This window comes from Neofelis nebulosa, chromosome 12, assembly GCF_028018385.1.
Source record: "Neofelis nebulosa isolate mNeoNeb1 chromosome 12, mNeoNeb1.pri, whole genome shotgun sequence".
NCBI lineage: Eukaryota > Metazoa > Chordata > Mammalia > Carnivora > Felidae > Neofelis > Neofelis nebulosa.
Window position 1 is genome coordinate 2,218,539 of NC_080793.1, and position 20,750 is coordinate 2,239,288.

Consider the following 20,750-nt stretch of genomic DNA (forward strand, 5'->3'; position numbering starts at 1 on the left):
GTAGGGTAGAGTTGTGTTAAACCTATGTAGGTTGTACGTTGATCGTTTGGAAAAAGCAGCCTTAAGACTGCTTGGTCACATACCAGGCCCAAGCCTGGACTGTATGATCATCCAGTTATAAGTGGCCCAGGTAGAAAGACGGATACGGCACAGAGTGTAGCACAGAGATTTATTTATGCCAGTAGTTGCTGATCCCACATGAAAACATCTCCACAAATCAGCCACTTCCTGATAATTTAGGGGAAGGGCTACATCTGCTAATCTCACACACCAGAAGTCCGACGTAGGAATTTCTTAAACCACAGGTATGACGTAGCTGCACAGAGTCCGTACCTTGGGTCAAAAAGATGAATAGTCAGGATTCTGAAGGGGGGTGGGGGGACTAGAGATCCGGACTCACCACGTGACAGCGTATCGGGGACTCACCAGGTGATGATGTATTGCATGTGCTCGTTCCTCAGAGTGACTCGGGTTTGCCCTCCAATGGGTCCCCCGGGGACGGTGCTCTCTGCAGAGACAACGGACTCAACCCACAAGAGCTATGCCACCAGTTTCTCCCTACAGCGGCTTGGCCAGCTGTTTCCTTGGAACCTTGCAGAGCTTTTTAGATTTTTGCGCGGCCAAAAGTTCAGTACATACCTTTCACCTGTAACCAACCCTGGGTTGCCTCTTTCCAGACAGATACTCCCCTTTCTCCCAACGGATACTACGATGTAACTAACAGGAAATAACTAGAAAATTTCCAGGGCTAAAAGGAAGGTAGAACGGGGTATTTACAAAAGAGCTACTCGATCTTCTAGGATGGGCTGATCACAACGTACTGAAGTCGGCATCAATGAAAATGGGGTCTGCGCCTGTGAGCCTGGCCATGGCCTCCAGGTCCCGGTAATGCCAATGATTTCTTTCTGGATTGTTCTCAGGGACAAAGGGCTTCCTGGTTTCTGTCAGCCTCACCATCCCAACTAGGTCCACTTCTCCCTCGATCTAGAAAGGAGAATGTGAGATTCCTCCTTAAGGCCTGTGGTTCCTATACAGCCCTGCTCACAAAAAAAGGAGGGTTCTTGCCCCTTACCTGGCCTTTCTGCCGTGTATCCGGATTCACTTTCTTCCTGGGGACAAACCCTCTATTTACCAGGATGGTGATTCTGAAGTAACAAAGTACGCTCTCAGGTGGAGAAGGACTTTTGGACAAAGGTTAACGCTGGTAGTCTCCGGGAGAACAAGGAGCAGGTGTGCCCCGGGAAGGCCTGCCTTTGTCCAGCCTGTGTCGTGACTGGCAGAACACCCAACTCTGAAGACCGATATCCAGGGCCCCTGGGAATCCCTGCCCGCATCCATCTCCGCTTCCTCCCTCGGGCCTCCTCCTGCGACATCCACGCAGTGAATGACCCTCTCCCACAACCAGAGTTCTGACCTGTCTCCTACTCACCCCAGCTCTGTGCAGTGGAAGGGGGTGATGACGTAGGCCCCGCTCTCCGGCGAGGAAGAGAGGCGGCCGGCCTCCCGGGCCTCCCGGGCCGGGTCCACCATCGTCCGAGGCATCATGTACAGCTCCTTGGAGTGGTCAAAGTGCCCCCTGACCTTCACTGGCCTGTACTCCAGGTTCTTCAGTTCCATTGGGCTACACAGCAGTGGGGAGAAGTGAGGCCCGACGAGATTGGGCGGGAAGTCAAAGCCCGTGAGGCCTGCGCATCACAAATAGGGCACACGTTTGCTCCCCTAAACTAGCTCTTGTCCCTCCGGGACAGTGGGTCAAAAGGAGGGGTGGAGACCAGAGAATCACTTAGGATACTTTTTCAAGATTCTGCTCTCCTGTCAAGACAACATGAGGGGACACCACCCCCACCCACCAGGTAAGAATTACTGCTCTGGGGAGCCCGTCGGCACTGTGCCCCCACAGGTACGATGGGCCTGGGAAACAAGGTGAAACCCCAAGTCACAGGTCTCTTTCTAAAAATGTCATGCCACCCCCCAACGGTGGTCAGGAAGCTCATTAGAACAACTCATCTCGAGGGCTCCCGTCTGAGGGTCAGGACAGCAAGCGGAAGCAGCCAGGCCCCGCGGCCGACCTTGAGTGAGACGGGTCCCAGGCGGGCAGCCACACACTCACTCTGCTGGCAGAGGGATGGGCTCAGCCATAACTCTAGACTCGAGCTCTGCTATCAGCTTCAGCTTCCGCTTTCGACGCCGGACCTGTGGAAACAGCACACCCCAGCAGGTGGCAATAAGGGCAAAAGCTCAGAGCCCCCATGGGCGCCTGGGTAGCTCAGTCGGTTAACCATCTGACTTCGGCTCAGGTCATGCTCTCCTGTTTCATGGGACTGAGCCCCGTGTCCGACCCTGCTGACAGCTCAAAGCCTGGAGCCTGCTTCGAATTCTGTGTTTCCCTCCCTCTCTACCCCTCCCTGCGTGTGCGCGCGCGCTCTCTCCCGAAAAGAAGCAAACATTAAAAAGAAAAAGAAGAAAAAAAAATAGAGCCATCAGCGCTAAAGCTAGTATTTACCTGCCAGGTCCCCAGGCCAAAGGCAGTCACAGGAATGAGAAGCAGGAACCACTGGAGAAAGGAGTCATCCTTCGCTTTGGTGGCAGGTGCTTCAGCTGCAGAACTACCACACCTGCTTGGGCTCCAGGCCAACCCTAGGAAGGTTTCCAACCGTGGCGTGGGGTCAGAAGCCCCCGGCAGATAGACCTGGAGCAGCCTATTCCTCAAGGAGACACGAGCACTACTGCCCCAGAGTGAACAGACCAGCCTGTGGCCACCGGGCACGCTCCCTGGACGTTCACCGACTGCATAAGCAAGACCTAGGGCCTGGTCCTGCCTTTGCCACCAACCCCGACCCTGGGTAATTCGTGCAACCATCTCATGCCTTTTACACAAGAACAGTCTGCCGCGTACTCCGTCGCACTAAGATGCACCCGCTATGCAGAGAGGGAAGCGCGATCGACTCGGGAAAGGGGCTCCCAAGAGCACTCCCAACAGCTTTTCTTGTTTCCTGCTCGTGAACTTAAAGATGGAACCACGTACAGGGAAAGTGCAATTCGGCGGTCAGAGTGTGAGCCGCATCAAATGAGGGCACCTCGGGCGTCGCGGACGGTAGAAACGCAGGCCTGGAGCAAGGGTTCTACAGCGCCCTTCCTTCTTACGCAGCACGCTATCCTGCCGGACGTGCACGCGCAACCCGCACGCCGCGGCTGTGCTGTCGTCTAGGGCCCCGCCGGGCGTGACTCGGGAGTACGAGGGGCCGGCCCGCCGGCCACCTCGGCTGAGAGGCACGCCCGCGTTCGGGCGGCAGTTCGAAGCTCCTCTCAGTGCCTGCGGCCGCCCCCCCCCCCCCCCCCCCCCGCTTACAAAGCGGGGCGTCTTTTCCCAGGTGCCCAGGTCACACCCGGACGAGTCCTCACCTGGGCGCAGGGGGACCGCAAGGACGCTCCTCCGGACGGCGCGCGCCGGGGCCTACGGAGACCGAGGGGCTGGCTGAGCCGGCCCAGGCCGGGTCCGGGTCCTCCAGCCCGCCCGACTCGTGCCCGCCCCGCGCCCCGCGCCCCGCACCCCGCTCACCGGCGCCGGCCGCGCAGCGCGAAACCCCAGCCACCGCACCGCCACCGCCGCCGCCGCCGCCATCTCCCCGCCCCGCCGGCGCTTCCGGGACGAGAGGCGTCTGCTTCCGGGGCGCCGCCGAGCCCCGCCCCCGGCCCACGTGGTGCGAGCGGCGCCGGCTTCCAGCTCCGAGGGCGGCCGAGCCATGAGCGAGCCGCCGGCCGAAGTGCTCGCCTTCCTCCGCGAACACCCGAGTCTGCGGCTGGAGCCCGGCGCCGCTAAGGTCCGCGGGGCCGGAGGAGGAGGTGCGGACCTGCTCGGGCGGTCCCCGCACCCCCTGACCCTCTCGCCCGCCCTCCGGCCCGCAGGTGAAATGCGCTCTCACCGGCCACGAGTTGCCCTGCCGTCTGCCCGAACTCCAGGTCTACACCCGCGGCAAGAAGTACCGGCGGCTGGTCAGCGCCTCTCCGGCCTTCGATTACGCGGAGTTCGAGCCGCACATCGTGCCCAGCACCAAGAACCCGTACGTGGGAGCGGGCTTAGGCCGGGTACTGCGGGAGGGGCCCCGAGTGGAGCCGGGTCCCAGCGCTGAGTCTGGCCGCTGCCGCGAGGTGGATTCGGAGCCCCGGCCCCTCCCCGCTGACTGCGCGCTCCTCGAGGGCTTGGCGCCGTCCTTCGTAGGTAGATGTTAGGAGACTGGACATCCGGGTTGCAGGCTAGAGCTCCCCGGTGAGCCCCCTCTCCGTGGTGCGTGTTTGCTTTTCGTAACGCTGAGGCTTGTCACCTAAGGCTCTGAATGCGGTGAGTTCCACGTATTTAAGGAGAACTTTGGTGCAGCTGAACGTGTACGGTTGACAGCACTAGTTGAAGGGAGGGGGCCGGGGGATGCTCCCGTTCATCTAGGACTTTGCCAAGCCAGGTCTTCACGTGCATTCCCGTGGGCCGGAGCGGATGCTGATGACCAGGTGTGTTCCAGGTAAACACCGAGAGGTCACGGTCCGTCCGGGTCACTGGTTCTCCACCCCAGTTGCGGGGTGGAATTGTTTTCCAGCCTTTAAGAATCTTGATGCCCAGTCTGCTTCGGAGACTTCTTTGCCAGACTCTAGGAATGATTCCAAGATGCAGCCGTGGTTGGAGAGCCACTGGTCCAGACCCTTGTGAACATCCCTGCCAGCCCACGTTTGCCTGTCCCCTAGGCACCAGCTGTTCTGCAGACTCACCCTGCGGCACATCAACAAGGTCCCCGAGCATGTGCTGAGGCACACCCAGGGCCAGCGGTACCAGAGAGCTCTGCGTGAATGTAAGTAGCCGTGGGCGGAAGCAGCCTGCCTCAGTTTACAAGTATTTTGGGTGCATGCCTGCTCTTCTTCAGGACCAGCGCCCTCGAAGGCAGAAGTGGTGTCTCAGTCAGCTTTTGGCAGTAGCTGGTGGTGCGCCCGGCCCAGCCCAGGGGAGGGGTGGTGGCGGAGACTGCGGTAAAGCAGGCAATGGGCCCCGACATAACTGAGTGCTGTGGCGGTCGTGTGCCGAGGGCCGCCAGGAGGCCCTGGGGAGGCGGGGTTTCTGGGCTGAGACTTTAGGGACATAGCGAGTAGAGGCAAGAGTGCTCCCGTTAGAGGAAGGATTCCGGCAAGATTCGAGGCAGAAAAACACTTGGTTGTGGGAGGTCCTGAAGGACGGCCGCTGTGACACCACGCAAGATGGGGTCGGGGTCAGCAAGGTAGGTGGGACAAGACCACAGGGGGTCTTGGAGGCCACAAAGGACTGAAGCAGGGACTGGCAGTCACTGTGCGCGTCAGGGTCACTGTGGTGGGGGGTGGGGGGTGGGAAGGAGTGGAGCAGGGGACCCTTGGCGGCTGTGCAGCCAGCTGAAGGTGACGGTGGCCGGGGCTACAGGTGCCGGCAGGGAAGATGTGGACGGATTGCAGCTGTTCTGTGGGTAGAATCAGTAGGTGAGGGAGAGGAAGAAGTCAGCTGTGACTCCCGGCTTCCTGGCTCGAGAACTGGGGTGCTTACGAGAGTGGCATCTGAGTCACAGGCTTTGTGGGGAAATGAAGCATTCTCTTCAACGTGTGTCAGGGAAGGTGGCTGTTGAAGACACGGGCCAGTGCTCAGATGATGCACACCACTGACACTAAGTGGCGTTTGCGTCCACAGAGCCACAGAAGAGGGGACACGGGGCCAGGCCTGAGCAGGGAAGAGCCCCAGGAGGGGGAGAAGCAGGTGGGGTGGTGTCGGGACGGAGGTGTCGAGGAGGAAATGGTCGACGCTTCTCAAATGCTCCTGACGGGAAGGTGGGGACAGAGCCGGCGGGAGCCCCACCGGGAAGAGAGGGCCAGGTGGCGCAGAGCCAGTGGATCTGGGTATGGAGAGAGAGGCAAGGTGAGGGAGAGAACTCTGAAGGCTGTGTTTCCCCAAGAAGAAATGAGGCTCAGTCTTCGCCCACGGGCAAAAGTGAAGGACCCGTGAAGGATCCCACGTTGGCACAGAGCCTGGGGGCTGCTGGGTGTGGGTGGGAAGGGAGGGACTGGGTTTTCCCCAGTAAGAGAGTCATCCTGATGCTGGAGCGTGTGGTTCACGGGACCAGCGGCCGAGAGGAGCCAAAGCCCGGCAGCCGGGGAACCTGGCCGGGGGTTCTGAGAGGGGACTCCAGGTGTGGGGTCCACTGGCCCCGAGGCCGTGTGGGGCCACAGAGCGAGTGGCAGAGATGAGGCAGGAGAGAAGAGCCTGGCGGTGGGGGACATCAGAGGCCAGGGCCCGGTCCCCTCCCCCTCCTCCCTGAGACAGGAGAGCGCCGCCCACAGAGGGCCACCTTCAACAGCCAGGCTCCTTGGTGCCACCCCGCTCCTCATCGGGGCTTGGTCTGTGTCCGCCATGCCGGGCGTCCGGCCTCCCCAAGGCCTCTGTACACGAGACAGTGTGGAGGCCTCGTCGCGGCCCCCCCTGTTCCGGGCAGGGTCAGCAGCGGCCAAGCTCCCGCTCTCACCCAGGCTGGGGCCTGGCACAGCTCTGCGTCTGCTCACGCCTCGCCCGCGCCCCCACCGGCCTCCCTCCTCTCCTTTCCTGGTAGGAGCTGAGCCAGGGCACCTCCCGCCACCACATTTTACCCAGCAGACGGGGGGGGGGGTTGGGGGCCCGGTGGAGCTGGTCTCTGCTCCGGAGGACAGGGGGGCAGACACGGCGTGCCGGCCCGTCTCCCAGATGAAAGGTGTCAGAAGCAGGGCGCGGAGTACGTGGCCGCCTGCCTCCTGCACAGGAGGAGGAGGAGGGAGGACCAGGTGGACGGCGCCGGGCCGCCTTGCCGGGGAGAAGCCTTCTGGGAACCTTCGTCCGGTGAGGACGGCGCGGCTGCGAGTGACAGTGATGACAGCATGACAGACCTGTACCCGCGTGAGTGGGACCGGCCCCCTCGGCCCCGGCTGCGCCCCCTCAGCCCCGCGCAGACGGTGACCCGGACCTAAAACTGCCCATCCCTCTGTCCCTCTCAGCCGAGGTGTTCACCAGAAAGGACCCGGGAGGGACTGAACACGGGGACGGCACTGAGGACTTTCTGACCGAGGGGGAGGACGAGAGGCCAAGGGGCCTGACAGAGACGGGCCCTGGGGGCGGAGAAGAGACGCGAGGGGACCAGGAGCCGGTCCTCAAGCGCCGGAAGGTGAGTGGCAGCTTCCGCTGCCGACGGTTCTCCGTTTCCTTACAAAACCCGTTTAAAGAACCTTTCTGTGGCAGATAAAATGCCAAGCTAACGTTTCGGGAGTAAACTAGAAGCCGAGGCTGCTTTGGCCTGACGGGGCCAGGGGCTGCCGCACGGACGCTGGGCTCTGCAGCCCGTCCGAGGGGACTCCGGGACGCACGCCGCAGGGGACCCGCGGGAGGGCCTTGTTAGGCCATGGCCAAGGTTCCTTCGCCCTCAGGTCTGCAGGAGATCCAGAGCTCTCTGGAGGCTGGGGGCGGGGGGGGGGGGGGGTGGCATTTCAGGGAAGCCACGGGTGGACAGCTGGCCTGACTCGGGGGCACCCCTCCGAGAGGACGGGGATGGCTCACTAACCGGAGCTCCGTGTTCGTGTTCCAGAGGCAGTTGGGCTCAGCGAAGAAGTTCAGACGTCACCGCCGTAAACCCAAGAGCTTCAGCTCTTTTAAACAGTCAGGTTAATAAACGGCTGCCGGAGAAAAGCACACGTGGAAAGCTTTTCCGAAATCCTTCAGGTCCTCGAGCCTGGGTCCTCTTCAAGCCACCTGCTGTGCGCCCTCTCAGCCGATGGGGTGCGTGTCTCAGGGTCCCCTCCATCCGCTCACATTTGCTGCCCCCGGGGCTGGGGCTGGGAGTCTGTGCCACTGGCATCAGGGCCACCTTACCCATCCCCAGGAAGCAGCCCCCAGGGACCCCGAGGGAAGCAGTCTCTCTGGACGTGGCTTCTCAGTGGGCCTCGGCGAAGCCTAGAGGGTTCGGCTGGCTCACTGGGCATCCGAGGGGCCTGGTCAGGCCCCACCCCAGCCGGACAACACCAGAGGATCACGCCGCATACAACAAATGCCGTTATTTATTTTGATGTTTCCAAAAATCAAAACGTTTCCAAACACAACTAAGATATAAAATACAGCATAAAATGAGATTTATACCTATTTCCCACATAAAGCCAAAAAGTTCTCAGAAATGGTTTTGCCGAAGCCAACTGGTAGATGGTATTTTTCTCTCCTTCCTGCAAAGGCATCTACCCCCGTCCCAGGCACGAGCCCACCGAGGGCCAGGGGAGGCCCGAGCAACCTCCTCCAGCATTGAGGGTGCCCTCTGACCGCACCCCTTGGCCTCCTGGGGTCAGACCGTTCCTGCAAACCAACAGAGGTGTTGGAACTGTCAAAGGTGTCCCGGAGGGATGGACGTGGCTGAGTGTCACCTGATGGGACTACGGTGCTGTGCTGACGGGAAAGGGGGTGGACCGAGAGGTGGCCCTGAGGCGGACGCATGGAGTCAGAAACCACCCCGTGCAGCGAGCATCCGGGTGGCCAAGTAGAAAAGCCCTCTCCATCTGTTGCTTTTCCAAGGCCGGAGGCGTTTGCAAATGGGCAGGGGTTGGGAACATCTGGGGCTGAGGCGTGGGCACGAGGTGGGGTGTTGAGAGGGGTGCCATTGCTCCTGTCAGGTCTGGCGGGTCCAGGCCGCAGAGCCAAGTAAGGCTCTAGGAGCACTGGGAGACAAAAGCGGGGCAGCTTCCCCGCCCCACGCTGGCTCTGATCTGGCTGGTAAATGTGGATCCTGGCTCGGGACTGGCCCCAGCATCCCTAGGGATGCCCTCAGGCTTGCACATCTAGCCACGAGCCAGGAAAAAAGAGACCAGCTTCAGGCAGTCCTCGTTCTAGCTTGGTCAGCCTGCCACCCCCCCTCCCCCCCCCGAGGGTCTGGGGGAGGACGGGGAGGCACAGACGAGCGAGTCCAACTCTCCCCTCGTGGCAATCGCTACAGCGTGGACGAGTGGAGAAGAGCCAACAGGCGCGTGCACCCCCAAGAAGAGAAACGCAGTGTAAGGCAATGTTAGAAAACTTTAAATACAGGATTAAGATCCAATCGGTAAGGCATCACAAATCGTAAAAAGTAATTTGGGCTGCATTCAGCGTAGCAAAGACAAATCTGAGCAAGCAACAGCCTTGAGAAAGTGGTAAGTCACGGCTGCGCAGCTTGGGAAAAGTCCCTCCAGCCGAAGGAGAGGCGGGCGGGGCGCTTGGCCAGGTTGGAGCCCACGGGGGCCCACACGAGCCCACAGGAGCCCACAGCGGCAGCCCAGGCTCGGCGTGAAGACCGGGGGTGAGGTAACTGGTCTGAGAGCCCACTTCGTCGCTGCCCTGCCCCACGAGGCTGCTGCTCCTCCCACGCCCCTCACGGGAGTCAGCGCGCAGGCATGTGGCCAGGCCAGGGTCGGGGCGAGGGTCCCCATAGGCTCCAGGTGCACCTGGGGACTTCTAGCCCCGCCGGTCCCGCCCTGAGCCACTGAGGCTCCCGGGGGGTTACCCTACCCAACGAGCTGCACCAATCGGAGCCGGTTTTGTGCCCAGTGAACGGCAGCCTCGGTGGCCCCTCTGGCACCACTCCGTTCTTTGGGTCTGGGTCCAGACGCCGTTGTTGTCCCTGCGAGCGTTACGATGCGGCACGGGGACAACTCGGAGCCGTGGGCGAGGCTTACGCCCAGGACGTTGACTGTGTGATGTTGGGCTGGGCCATCCCAAGTCATTTAGTTTTAGCTAAAAACGTAAACTTAAAAAACAGTAAGAGGGAGACCGCTTTGAAGGATACACAAATGTATCTGCTCACAGTACAGCTTGAAGGCCCCCCACCCACAAAACAGAAACAAAAACGGGAACTGAGGCCACAGCCCAGCAAGCTGCTCATGGGAAGCCGAGGCCGTGCCTGGGGGAGGGAGGCGCTGTGCCCAGCCAGCCCGCCCCAGTGGTCAGGTACTAGGCTGTGGGTCCAGAGCAGATTTAGCCGCCAAATTTCAGGTGTCTGCAAATAAATTCTCAAAACATCTGTGCCTTTACCAAGGGAGAGAAGGAAAGAGGACACATAAATGCTGGCATTTTTGTCGAATCCACCCCGAACCAGTCCTCGATGGCCGCGGGTCCTAGCCAGGCAGGGAAGGGGTCTGTTACCACTCTTTCTTCTTCTCGTCCATGGAGACACCCCCGGGGCCCAGGGCCACCACAAGGAGCAGGCCTCCGATCACCGACATGGTCTGGAAGAAATCGTACTTCAGGAAGTCATGCATGGGCTTATAGACGGGAATGGTCCAGAAGGCGTTGAAATACACGTTGATGGCAAACAGCCAGACGACAAGAGTCAAAGCAGCCAGCTTGGTTTTAAAACCAATGGCCACTAAAATCATCAGAGCTGTGCCCACGATGTTCTGGAGAATCTGCATAGGTTAGAAGGTAAGAAAAAAAAAAAAAAGGTGAGGAAGAAGAGATATTCCAACTGCCCTTGTCACTGCGGTATGTGTCCAGGTGATGTCACAGAGGGGTGTGCATTCAAGTGAGGAATAAAGAGGGAGGCGCCAGGGGCTTCAGTGAACAGGCTGCAATTTACCAGGACACACTCAGGCCCCGGCCTGCAGGCCCCCAAGCCATCCAGGTAGTCCCCAGTACTTCTTAGGAGCGGGCTCCCCCCTCCCATGGCGCCAGGTGCCCCTCCTGGGAGCTTTTCCCGGCCAGGGCGCCCAGCCCGCTCTAAAGACAGGCATCGTAAAGCTCCCGGGGACGAGACACCCGGCGTGCACACAGCGCGCGATAAAGGTACGAGCAGTGGGCAGCTAAAGAACCAAGGGTCTGCGAAGAGCCTGGGTGGACCGCCTGGAGGCCGGCACACAGGACACCAGGACCTCCAGTGAGGTCAGGGAGAATCTGGACTTCCTTTGTCAGCTCCGGGCCCCTAAGAGCTTGCTGGGTGTTTACTCCTTTTAGTAGGATCCGACGTTTGCCTCCTTTAAGCCGACTCCTTCCAACGGCCCCTGGACTAGGCTCCACGCACAGGCGGGGAAGAGAGGTCGGGGCCCTTTCTGAAGGACAGGAGCCCAGGTCCACGTACGCAGGCAGGAGCGCTTACCGAGAAGAAGCTGGCATCAAAGTGAAGGAGGGTCATGAACATCAAGACCAGCAGAACCCTGCCTCCGAGCTGCATGTACTGTTTGGGAGAGCTCTCGCGCATGGTGGGGACGCCTGCGAACATGCTCTTCCCTTCGGAACGGGATTCCGCCAGGAGCAGCAACAGGCCTCCTCCCAGGGCCAGATTCCTGAGGACAGAAACGCCAGCTGAGTTGCCGGGGCTCGGCAGGCACTATGCACGCCCGTCAGACCAGGTCGGGAGACCTCGGCGGGAGCACAGGAAGGGAGAGCCCTTAGGTCCCTCTCTCTAAGCCGTGCCGGACCGGCTGGGTGTGAGTCCACAGGACTCACAGCCGCTCCACGGCTGAAGACAGACGGGTCTGTTCCACCCAACAGTGACATTAACCTGAACACACTCAGAACCCGGCCCGGCCTTGGCCCTGCTCTTGACCAGCTGGGTCCCTGTGAGCAAGTGCTGCCATTCCGGCCCTCCTTCCCTCCCCCACGAACAGGGGGTTGGGAGGGACAGCTTCATTCTCACCTGTGTCCCGGGGTGCGGGTGGGGGGGTTGTTGGGGGAGGGAGCCTCTGCCAACACCTCCTACAGACTCCAAGTGCTTGGACCCCAAGAAGTTCACTCCCGACTGCTAGTTACTGAGTCGACAGACATGAAAAGCAAGCTCAGCATGTGGAGCGCACGTACCTCATCAAAAACTTCAAGTCCCACAGGATGCTGTAGGCGATCGTCTGAAGGGAACAGAGGAGAGACAGAAACTTGAGTCTCACGTTTCCAAACGCACTGGGACTTCTTGAGAACAGCAGTAGGCAATCTCTCCCACAGAAGCGTAAACTTAAGGTGCACGGGACAGTTTAGGAGCCCAGGACAGCTCCGAGTTCAACCACAGGCTCAGCATTTCTCGAGCTGTGCTGACCACCCCGGGCCCGCGTTAACGAGCACCGTTCCCTGGGAGCACCCAGCCCGCAAGGTGCCGGCACGGCGCCCGGGAGCTCTGGTCCAGGTGCACACAGCTCATGTGGCCAGCTGGGTGTTCACGAGGTAAAACGATAAGACAGTGTCCTGGCTGCAGCCAACCCTGTCATTTGTCCCCATCAGAGGAAACGCGGGAAGGTGGCAAAGAGGTGGGCGCCCAGAGCTCGGCACCTTTTCAGGGGCCCCATCCCCTCCAGCTCTCCTGAGCCTGCACTCGGGAAAATCCAGTGTTTTCTCAGGAAAGAAAAGGAGACCCAGGCAGAGACACAAGGGGGTGAAGCCGCATCCTCAGAGACGCCTTTGCGGAAGCTATGCCCCAAGCACGGCAAGGAAGAGAAGAGACCCAGCCCCGCGTACCTGCAGCGCTATGATTCCAAAGAGCCCAAAGCAGGCGTACTGCACGAAGTTCCTGCTCAACACCAGGATGCAGCCGGCTGGAAAGGAGAAGGGCCAGGCTCAGGGGGCCGTGGGCGAGTTCCGGGCGAGGGCCGTCGCCATGGCACCTGGCGCCCTCACCTGAGCCCTGCGCGGTTGGTGGCCCAGCCACGCGCCCCGAGAAAAGAGCAACTCCTGGGAGAATTCATCGTAGACCCGGACCACACACGAGTCAACGGGACCTTACTTATCGAAGATACCGTTCTAGAAAACAGATCCCTTGCTCCAGAGAATGGGCCGTTTTCTGGAGCAGGCAGTGCAGTGGAAACTGCCGTGGGAGCTACAGGACAGACTGAGAAGCGCAGGCCCCTTTCTGGCCCCAAAATGTACAGGGAGGGGGGCTGCCGCCAGCAGACAGCGGCCGGGGAGCAGAAGATCTGCGGCCCACGTGAATCCGGCCTCCAATTCATCCTTTCCGACACCCTGCGTTTGCCCTGCTCTGGCTCCCCTCCGGCCCACCCAGGTCACCCAGTCTCCCCCGTGTCCCGGTCCAGGCGCTTAGAGCGGGGCCCGGGTCACCGGTCTTCAGTGAGCACAGCACCCACCCGAAGGCCCACAGAACCAACGCCCAGGCCCGGCCCACCCGCCAGGGAGGGGGAAAGGGCCGGCGACGGCCGGCCCGGGAGCCCCTCGAGTGACCTGCCGTCCCCGCCCACAAGGTAAGCCAACTCACTCAGCTGTCCCAGCAGGTTGAGGAGCACAAAGGCGGAGGCCAGCGCGTAGCCGCAGCCCCACGTCGTGTCGATGTAGTCACGCTGCTCGCCCCACTGGAACCACATGCGGACGCCGTCCTCCAGGAACGTGCTGATCAGGCAGAGGCGCGCCACGTGGGGCAGGTACTGCTTCGTGACCCGGAGGAACTGCGGGCCACAGAAACCCGGCTGAGGGCTGCGGGACCCTCGGGGCCGCTCCCCGCGCTGCCCTGTGTGTCTCTGCGCCCGCCCGTCCCGTCGGGCTGGGACCCCCAGGGCGACAGCCTCTGCCCTGTCAGCACAGGCGTGTAGGCGCCAACTACGGTCACCCAACGAGGGGCCCACGCAAGGCACACCGCGCGGACGCTCGGGCGAGGGCCCTGGCGGATCAGGATCACCCCGATGAGGCCCTGCCGGCTCACCCGCGGTCTCCCCTCCCGTGCGCCCCGGCATTTGCACTGAGTCGTCTTTATCCTAGGCCGACCGGCACCAAAGGGGGGCGCGCGGCACCCCTGGCCTCTACCCACCAGACGTCATCGGCAGCCCCCCTCCAGCTGTGACGGCCAAAAACGCCTCCAGACACTGCCACAGAACCGCGCCCACTCCCTCGAGACCCTCTCGTTTCACAAGTGGGCAGACTGCACCCCACAGGGGAAAGGGGCTCCCTGAGAGCTGCACGGACCCGAGACAGCCCGCTGAGGCTTGGCCTGCCAGTCACACACGGTCACACACGGCTAAGCTTTGGCCTCCCAACACCCCCAATGGTGCTCAGACCCACTCTAGATGGAAGAGGGCTGAGCACGCTCTGGAGAGGACAGTCCACTTAGGGGACAGCCAGGGTCCCAGGCCTGGAGGGCCTCACGGTAGACCAACGGTAAGTTCATGTGTCTACGCTTATCCCAAACCTCCGAGCAGCGAGAGAAGAGGCCAGGCTCTGGCAGCCACGCGCGCACCCCCAGTCCCTCCCAAAGCCCTGGACTGGAGAGGGTGGGGTGGGCAGCGGTGAGCACACACATGGAACTGGTGTGGCTAATGGCTAGAAGGCTCTGGAGTCTTTTACAAAGACATGCTAACAAATGGACGCACGACTGTCTCAACAGCAGTGAAGAGTCCAGTTCGGAAAATCACTGGTGAACACCAAAGGGAGAGAAAGCACATTTAGAACTTCCTCCTGGTCCATGCAAAGTGTGCTGTTAACGACGGCGTGGTTATGAAACATTTATCGGGTGGAGACACAAATGTCACTCGGGTGCCCTGCAGCCACTTTTCTCTTTCCCACCATCCAAGCTAAATGCAAAGGGAAGGAAACCCTACAGCACACGGTAAGGGCAGGCTCTCCGGGAAGTCTGCCCACAGGAGTGACGAGTCAGGCAGCCGAGTCTAAAGGGCACCTGTGGGCCTGGCCCCCGCAAAGGGACAGTCAAATGAACATCACTGCCCCTCTCAGGGCTGGCGAAACCTTACTGGGACCAGCTAAGGTGTGTCTGAAGAGTCTGTTAATTATTGGCATTTTTGAAAAGTCGCTTTCAAGTCCTAGAAACAGCTGATGCTCTCGGCCGCAAGTAACGAGCCTCTGGCTGTTGAGATCAACCTCCAGTTTGTCGACTTGGGCTCAGTCAGCAGAGAAGCCTCGCCTCCCCTCCCCTCCCCTCCGCTGGGCCATGGCAGCCGGGCACTCATGGGAGGGAGGGAGAGCGGGGAGAAAGCCCTTACAAGCCAGGTGTCCTTTCTCTCCAAATCTCCCGAGCTTGACTGAGCCCCAAGGTGGCGATTCTGCACACGCCTGCTCAGCCCTTGACCCTCACCGAAGCGGGGGCAGAGGTCACAGGGAGAGACCGACGCCTGGACAATGAACCAGGTGGGTCTAAGGTTCTTTCCAACTTGAATAAGCGGAGGAGAAGAGGGAAGGAGAAAGAACCTTAATGCCCCTACAAATTTTGGAGTCTCTGTAAAGCACACACAGGATGTCTGTCCACTCGGGGTACACACCCCCCGCGTCAGACCGGGAGGTAGAGGGACAGCTGACCACTGGCCCTGCTGCTTCTGCCTCATGGCCCAAATGCTGTCGTGAGCCCCAGCAGGGTCAGCGGTAGAGTCGTTCCCAGTCTAATCCACAGGGACACGACTGGGGCCGCGGCGCAATTCTGGGGGAGGCTGACCCCAAAAGGCAGGGGCAGACAGACATGGGACACGTCCTGACCCGCCTCCAAACTGGAGCTGAAAGCTGCCTGCTGTGCTCACCAGTGAGGAGCAAACAAGCCCGGGCCCTTAGCCTTCACTCTAAGCCTCCTCACCATGAAGCACCCCGCTTAACACGCGCTCTGCTCCACAGCCCGGCCCAAGAGACACAGGCAGTGTTTAAGAGCTTCCGTGATGAGTCTGTACGCCTAATTTGAGTGTCTGGGTCAAGAGGATTAAAGAGCAACAGGGAGACTCCTCCCTTCCCCGTGAGACAAGCTGAGGAGACAGACAGCTCTGTGCTTTGGGGGGGCTGGGGGGGGGAGCTAAAATTCAGGTTATTTCCAAGTTGGATGTGGTTCAGGCTACGGGTCGACTGTGTTTTGCAAGCCAGGCTGCTCCAGAACCTCTCTGAACCAGCCAGCCTCTAATAAGCACCTGTTTGGACTCAACAGGAAAGAAAAAGAACTGTTTCAACACGAGGCCAGACCCAATTTTACTCGGATTCTCCGAATGCGTGCTGGTTACGGTGGTTCAGACTCGGCCACTGAATCCACGTCAGGCGTCTGGGGACCGCATCCTCCTGGCACAGCAGAGAAGAGCCCCTGAAGCAGGCATCCAGGCAGCACGCGGGAGCCCGGGAGCAGTCCCCTGTCCTGTGCTTGTGCAACGGGTCCTGCGGGCCAGGGGCTGGGTGCTGCCCGCTGGGGACACGGAGACCCACGACGGCCACGCCTGGGACAGAATCGTGGAGGGAAAGCCGGAAGCGGGCAGCAAGCAGGGGCGGGCCAGGCCACAGGAGAGGACGGTTAGCCTGCGTGGGGCAGGCTTTTCACTGGAACCTCCAAGAAGCTCACCGTCAAGCAGGGTGCGGTTCACAAGCGATGACAGGACCTGGGTGACTTATGAAATACGGAAAGTTGGGATTTATTTACGAAGGGCTATGATTTTGATTTTAGAGGGGGTTTAAGAAACCTAACTCTGAGAATACAGTGATCATGTCACACAGCCACCTGCAGCTCTCACATGACACAGAAAAGCTACTTTCTCTGAGTACTGAGGACAGAAGGGACTTGAAAGCTGTCTGCAGTTCTTGGTTGGGAACTCTGAGGAAGCAAAAAAGGGCATGAGACCATCTGGTCACAGGGACTGGGGCTGCCCTTCTCAAGGGCCGCTTCAAGCCTCCACATCCCAGAAGATTAGAACTTGTGGCCAGACGGCCTCCCTCACATCAGGCTGAGTCAGGGCCAGAGCAAGAGTTCGATGACTCACACATGGGCATTCACCATGACCCCAGAACTCCCCCGGCAGGTCTCCCGGGTGCTGCTGTGTGGGTTCACGCTGCACCTCCAAGTACAGGAACAAGCGTCAACTGGTCCTGGAGATGGCCTGGCTTCCGTACCAGAAATCCACGTGACTAAGAGCCTAACCATAGGAGAGTAGCAACAAATCCCATGGAGAACACAGCTGTGCCTCACTTTCCAGAAGCCTTGCTGACCAGTGCCCCCCGTGTCTCCACCCCTCTCCCCAGAAGAGGCGGGATGGCTCCTCTTAGGGCAAGCAGGAAAGAATGCGTCCTCTTTGCCTTCCCTCCTCACTCCTGATGGCGCAAGGCAGGAAGCCCCGGCAGGGAGGGGGACACAGAGCAGAGGAACAGGAAAATGATGCTCACAACCCATCACTGTTACGAGAGCCCCACTCATACCCGATGGCCATCCACACACGGTTAATCCAGAGCCCTAACACCTGGGCAGCAGGTGTGCCCACTCACATTCTGTCGGGCCATCCGAGCTACCCAACGCTGGACCAGCGGCCCAGGGGAGCTCCTGCGGGCACAGGCTCCCAGGATGGCTCCATCATGCCAAAAGACAGGTAAAAACCCCAAAGGCCACACGGGACAGCAAGGCCCCATGCAGCTCATCTGTCACCCTGGTGACAGATGAGCCGTCAGGCCGAACCCAGTAGGCGCTAATATTCCCATTTACTGGTACAGACGTGCTTGCAATTACGCTCTGCCGAAGGGCAGCGAGCACCGGCTTCAGGACCCAGACGTAATTTTGGATTGCTGAGTTCGTTAGTCTCTGGTGCCTCCTGACCTGGTCTCAGATGGCTTCCGAGTGCCTAGCTCCTGCAGAGGGCACGCTCAGCGTTTTCTCTAGCGCCTGGCCTCCTGGCCGCCAGGGGCAAGGAGCCCGATGCCAGAGATGTAGCTCTGGATGAGCCGGCCAGTCAGAACGAACGGGACAGCTGACCCTGTGCTCTCACCTCTGCGGGCCTCCAGGGGAGGCTGCAGGACAGCCAGGAGGCGAGGAGCCCAGCCTTTGGTACCAAGATGTGGACTCAGAACCTCAGCCTGCCTCACTGCACGCGAGACCGCCCTCTCCACACCTGAAGATAGAGGCCCTGTGGCCAGCCTCACGCGGTCCAGAGGGTAACACAGTACTAGGCGCGGAGGACCTGGCCCAGAGTTAGCGTCTCTTGTTATAACTATTGGGGGACACGCAGGCTTGATAGGTCCCACTCCAGCGACCTAGATTTTCTGGTTAACACCTGTCACTTGAGTTTTGCTTTCGTTTTCTGGAGACAGGGTTGGAAAAAATGGGTCTGCCGTGTTACTGATCGGTGACGTTGACGATATTGCCCATGCCCTTCAAACGAGAGCGTTTTCATTTTAAAAGCCTGGACTCCAGCACTTATTATTGGCAGCTTCGTTTGAGTACCGTGTGGACGAATGTTAAAGCGGCACCCCGGCCCGGCCAGATTACTATCCGCAGGAAGCCGTCACTTGGGCTCTGCCCACGTCCTCCCGCGCCAAGCCTGCCCGGGCAGAAGACGCTCCTGACTTTGGTTTTGGAGAGCATGAGGGCCACTGCCCTCCTGAGTCACCCACAAAAGGGCGTGGAGGGGTCTTGTGACATCCGCTGCCACCACCAAGGCGGGCCCTGGCCCTGATAAACTGACAGCAGGAGCCCACGCTGCCTGACAAGACACAGCCCTGGGCCACTTTGGGTGTCCGACTGTGATGCAGGCAGGCCCTTTCCCCTCCATTCGTGCCAGAAGAACACCAGGCCTCGGAAGCTCATAGTATGTGGCACTAGCTTTGAGGTCAGAGTCTGGGGTCCCCCCCCGGGGCTGTGCCCCAGGCCAGTCCAGAACCCCCAGCAGGCCATCTTTCCCACCCGTAACGTAAGTGCAGCCAGACTGTGTGTCTGCCCGAAGGGCCTTTCAGGTTCCAAGATCCTGCTGCTTTGATTTAAACAAAATGCAGGGAGAAAAAGAAGAAAAGATTACATATAGAGATTTTGGGCTTTTTTTTTTTTTTTTCTGTAGGGAAGTTGATCGTTTGATAGTTGGCACCAGCTTGGTTAGAGACATTTTATCTAGATTTGGTTATGAAACGCACTTGCAAAATCAGGGTTCTCCGGACTGAAGAGTGAGTGTGCAGAGCTCTCACGGTCCCCGTGGCTCAAAGGAGCCATCTTCTCAGGGAGTTGCTACTTGGGGAAATGCAATCGGGTCACTAAAACCACTGAGAAATGGACAGGGAAGGCCTACGTGGTTCTTGAGAGCTTTTGATATGAATTGTGTTTATGAAGGATACGATTTTTAAAAGGTCTTTAAACACAAAATCATGACCTTAGCAAAAACTATTTTTTCAAATGGACACGCTTTCCCCACCCCACCCCCCCAAGCTGGTTCTCAAATGCCGGCTCACAGGAGAGTGGTGCAATGGAAACCCCGCTACCAGACCACACAACAGACGGCACCCCTCAAGGGGAACAAGGGAAGATCGAGCTCGCCCATGCCGGATCAGAAAACACGCATTTGTGTTTCTGACTCACACAAACGCGTACAAGCCTTCCAATAAACCCAAACTTCAGAGTTTCGTTACTCAATACCACCCCCATAAAAGTAAAAAATGTAACCTCACTACTTTTAAGTCAGGCAAAAACCACAAACCCGTTAAGTGCACAAGGGAAAGAAATGGCCAGTGGGCCAGACATGGCTCTGCCTGCAGGGATAAGGCTGCTCGTCTGTAGACCTAAGGGGACACTTTCACAGGTAAAAGGTACTAAATAATCAAAGCTCGATGAAAATCGCCAGGAAGCTCCGTCCTTTCCCCTTTCTAGGATCTGATTCTGTCCATCTGGTCTGTGTCAACTGCCTGTTTCAAGAGCTTCCCCGGTGCTCAGAATGCCACCTGTACACTCGGGGAAGGAAAAAAAAAAAAAAAAAAAAAAAAAAAAAAACCCAGGAAGATAGGCTTCCCCTCCTCCCAGGTTTGTGTACTGATAGATACCCTTTCAATTCAGTCCCAGGGCAGAGTCCAAACAGGGAGGGAAAATGCTGGGAGGGTCAAAGGGACCCCATGAGTCCAACACATCTGAGAAATAGTAACAGAAGAAAGTGCGGTTGCTTTCCGTAGTTGGGGTACATACCAGGGCGCCCCCTTTCCTCTGGGAGGACCCCCAGGCCTCCTTTCTGACCGACCCCCCGTTCAGGATCACAGCTCCCCACCCCGCCCCCTAAGAGTGCCAGTGAAAGGAGAAGCGTGCAGGGACCACCCCAACAGTTCGAGACGGAGAGAACGCTCCCCAGTAGCCAGACTCGGCCCAAACCCGCAGCGCCCCCCAGCCCCCAGGCCTCGGGCTCCCTTCTCGGGACCGGGCAAGGCAACCCCTCACATCCCTCACCTCCTGGGGCCGGCCAGGCTGAGGTGGGGGGGGGGGGGGGGCGGGGGGGAGGGGGGCGGCTCACCGACCTGGGTGCCGAAGCACGGGCCCGAGAACCCACCCGGAGCCCTGGCGGGGAGGCGGCGACAACGGCAGGCCGGGTTTCGGGGAGCCCCGGGTCGGGAAGGCGACGAGCCCCGGAGAGGAATGCCCCGGTTGGGGGAGGGGGCGCGATTCTCCGGCGGGCTCGGGAGGGGTGAGGACGCGGCGCAGACCCAGGGGCGGCCCTCGGGGGCCGGGGGCCCGACTCCGGGAGCGCAGAGGGCTCGGGGCCGAGGCCCGGAGGGGGAGTCGGAGGGGACGCGCGGGAGGGGCCTCGGGGCCGGGGCAGGAGGCCCGGTCGGGCCGCAGGCCGCACCTGGTCGGCGAAGTCCTCGGCCGTGCCCATCAGGTCGTTCTGGCCCATGGCGGCGACGGGAGGCTCGGCTCGCTCGCTCCCTCGCTCGCTCGGCGCTCGGCCCGTCGGCGCCCGCGCCCGCTGCGGCCTCCACAGGAAGTGCCCGGCGGCCGGCCTCGCTCCTCGTCCGCGGCTCCAGCGGCTGCCACGTAGGCCAAGCCTTAAAGGGGCCGCGCCGGCGGGCCCGCCCCGGCCGC

At 60.1% G+C, this 20,750-nt stretch overlaps 3 protein-coding genes across 3 annotated transcripts; 1 reads left to right on the forward strand and 2 right to left on the reverse strand.

Annotated features, from left to right (window-relative positions):
* Positions 1-156: 156 nt before the first annotated feature.
* On the reverse strand, positions 157-3,745 carry LOC131491088 (surfeit locus protein 1). The gene is made up of 9 exons (XM_058693593.1): positions 3,560-3,745; positions 3,403-3,454; positions 2,504-2,637; positions 2,111-2,193; positions 1,430-1,621; positions 1,073-1,145; positions 822-984; positions 427-508; positions 157-333 (listed from the first exon to the last, which is right to left on the reverse strand). Exons 1-9 carry the CDS (start codon positions 3,743-3,745, stop codon positions 264-266), a joined length of 1,035 nt encoding a protein of 344 aa, XP_058549576.1. The 3' UTR covers positions 157-263.
* SURF2 (surfeit 2) lies at positions 3,700-8,206 on the forward strand. Its single transcript, XM_058693596.1, has 6 exons — positions 3,700-3,821; positions 3,907-4,061; positions 4,735-4,838; positions 6,740-6,928; positions 7,027-7,193; positions 7,611-8,206. The coding sequence occupies exons 1-6, from the start codon at positions 3,744-3,746 to the stop codon at positions 7,689-7,691; spliced, it is 774 nt and encodes a 257-aa protein (XP_058549579.1). The 5' UTR covers positions 3,700-3,743; the 3' UTR covers positions 7,692-8,206.
* SURF4 (surfeit 4) lies at positions 8,062-20,722 on the reverse strand. The gene is made up of 6 exons (XM_058693594.1): positions 20,515-20,722; positions 13,227-13,413; positions 12,476-12,552; positions 11,831-11,874; positions 11,130-11,316; positions 8,062-10,443 (listed from the first exon to the last, which is right to left on the reverse strand). The coding sequence occupies exons 1-6, from the start codon at positions 20,560-20,562 to the stop codon at positions 10,177-10,179; spliced, it is 810 nt and encodes a 269-aa protein (XP_058549577.1). The 5' UTR covers positions 20,563-20,722; the 3' UTR covers positions 8,062-10,176.
* Between the last annotated feature and the right edge of the window lie 28 nt (positions 20,723-20,750).

Excerpts from the sequence above, each read along its gene's own strand:
- SURF2 (XM_058693596.1), top strand. The coding sequence starts at position 3,744 with ATGAGCGAGCCGCCGGCCGAAGTGCTCGCCTTCCTCCGCGAACACCCG. Across the intron at positions 6,929-7,026 it reads CATGACAGACCTGTACCCGC|CCGAGGTGTTCACCAGAAAG; the intron begins GTGAGTGGGACC and ends TGTCCCTCTCAG. Across the intron at positions 7,194-7,610 it reads CGGTCCTCAAGCGCCGGAAG|AGGCAGTTGGGCTCAGCGAA; the intron begins GTGAGTGGCAGC and ends TTCGTGTTCCAG.
- LOC131491088 (XM_058693593.1), bottom strand. The coding sequence starts at position 3,745 with ATGGCTCGGCCGCCCTCGGAGCTGGAAGCCGGCGCCGCTCGCACCACG. Across the intron at positions 985-1,072 it reads ATACACGGCAGAAAGGCCAG|ATCGAGGGAGAAGTGGACCT; the intron begins GTAAGGGGCAAG and ends TCTCCTTTCTAG. Across the intron at positions 509-821 it reads TTTCATTGATGCCGACTTCA|AGAGCACCGTCCCCGGGGGA; the intron begins GTACGTTGTGAT and ends TTGTCTCTGCAG.
- SURF4 (XM_058693594.1), bottom strand. The coding sequence starts at position 20,562 with ATGGGCCAGAACGACCTGATGGGCACGGCCGAGGACTTCGCCGACCAG. Across the intron at positions 12,553-13,226 it reads CAACCTGCTGGGACAGCTGA|CCGGCTGCATCCTGGTGTTG; the intron begins GTGAGTTGGCTT and ends TCTCCTTTCCAG. Across the intron at positions 10,444-11,129 it reads TTGATGCCAGCTTCTTCTCG|ATTCTCCAGAACATCGTGGG; the intron begins GTAAGCGCTCCT and ends TAACCTATGCAG.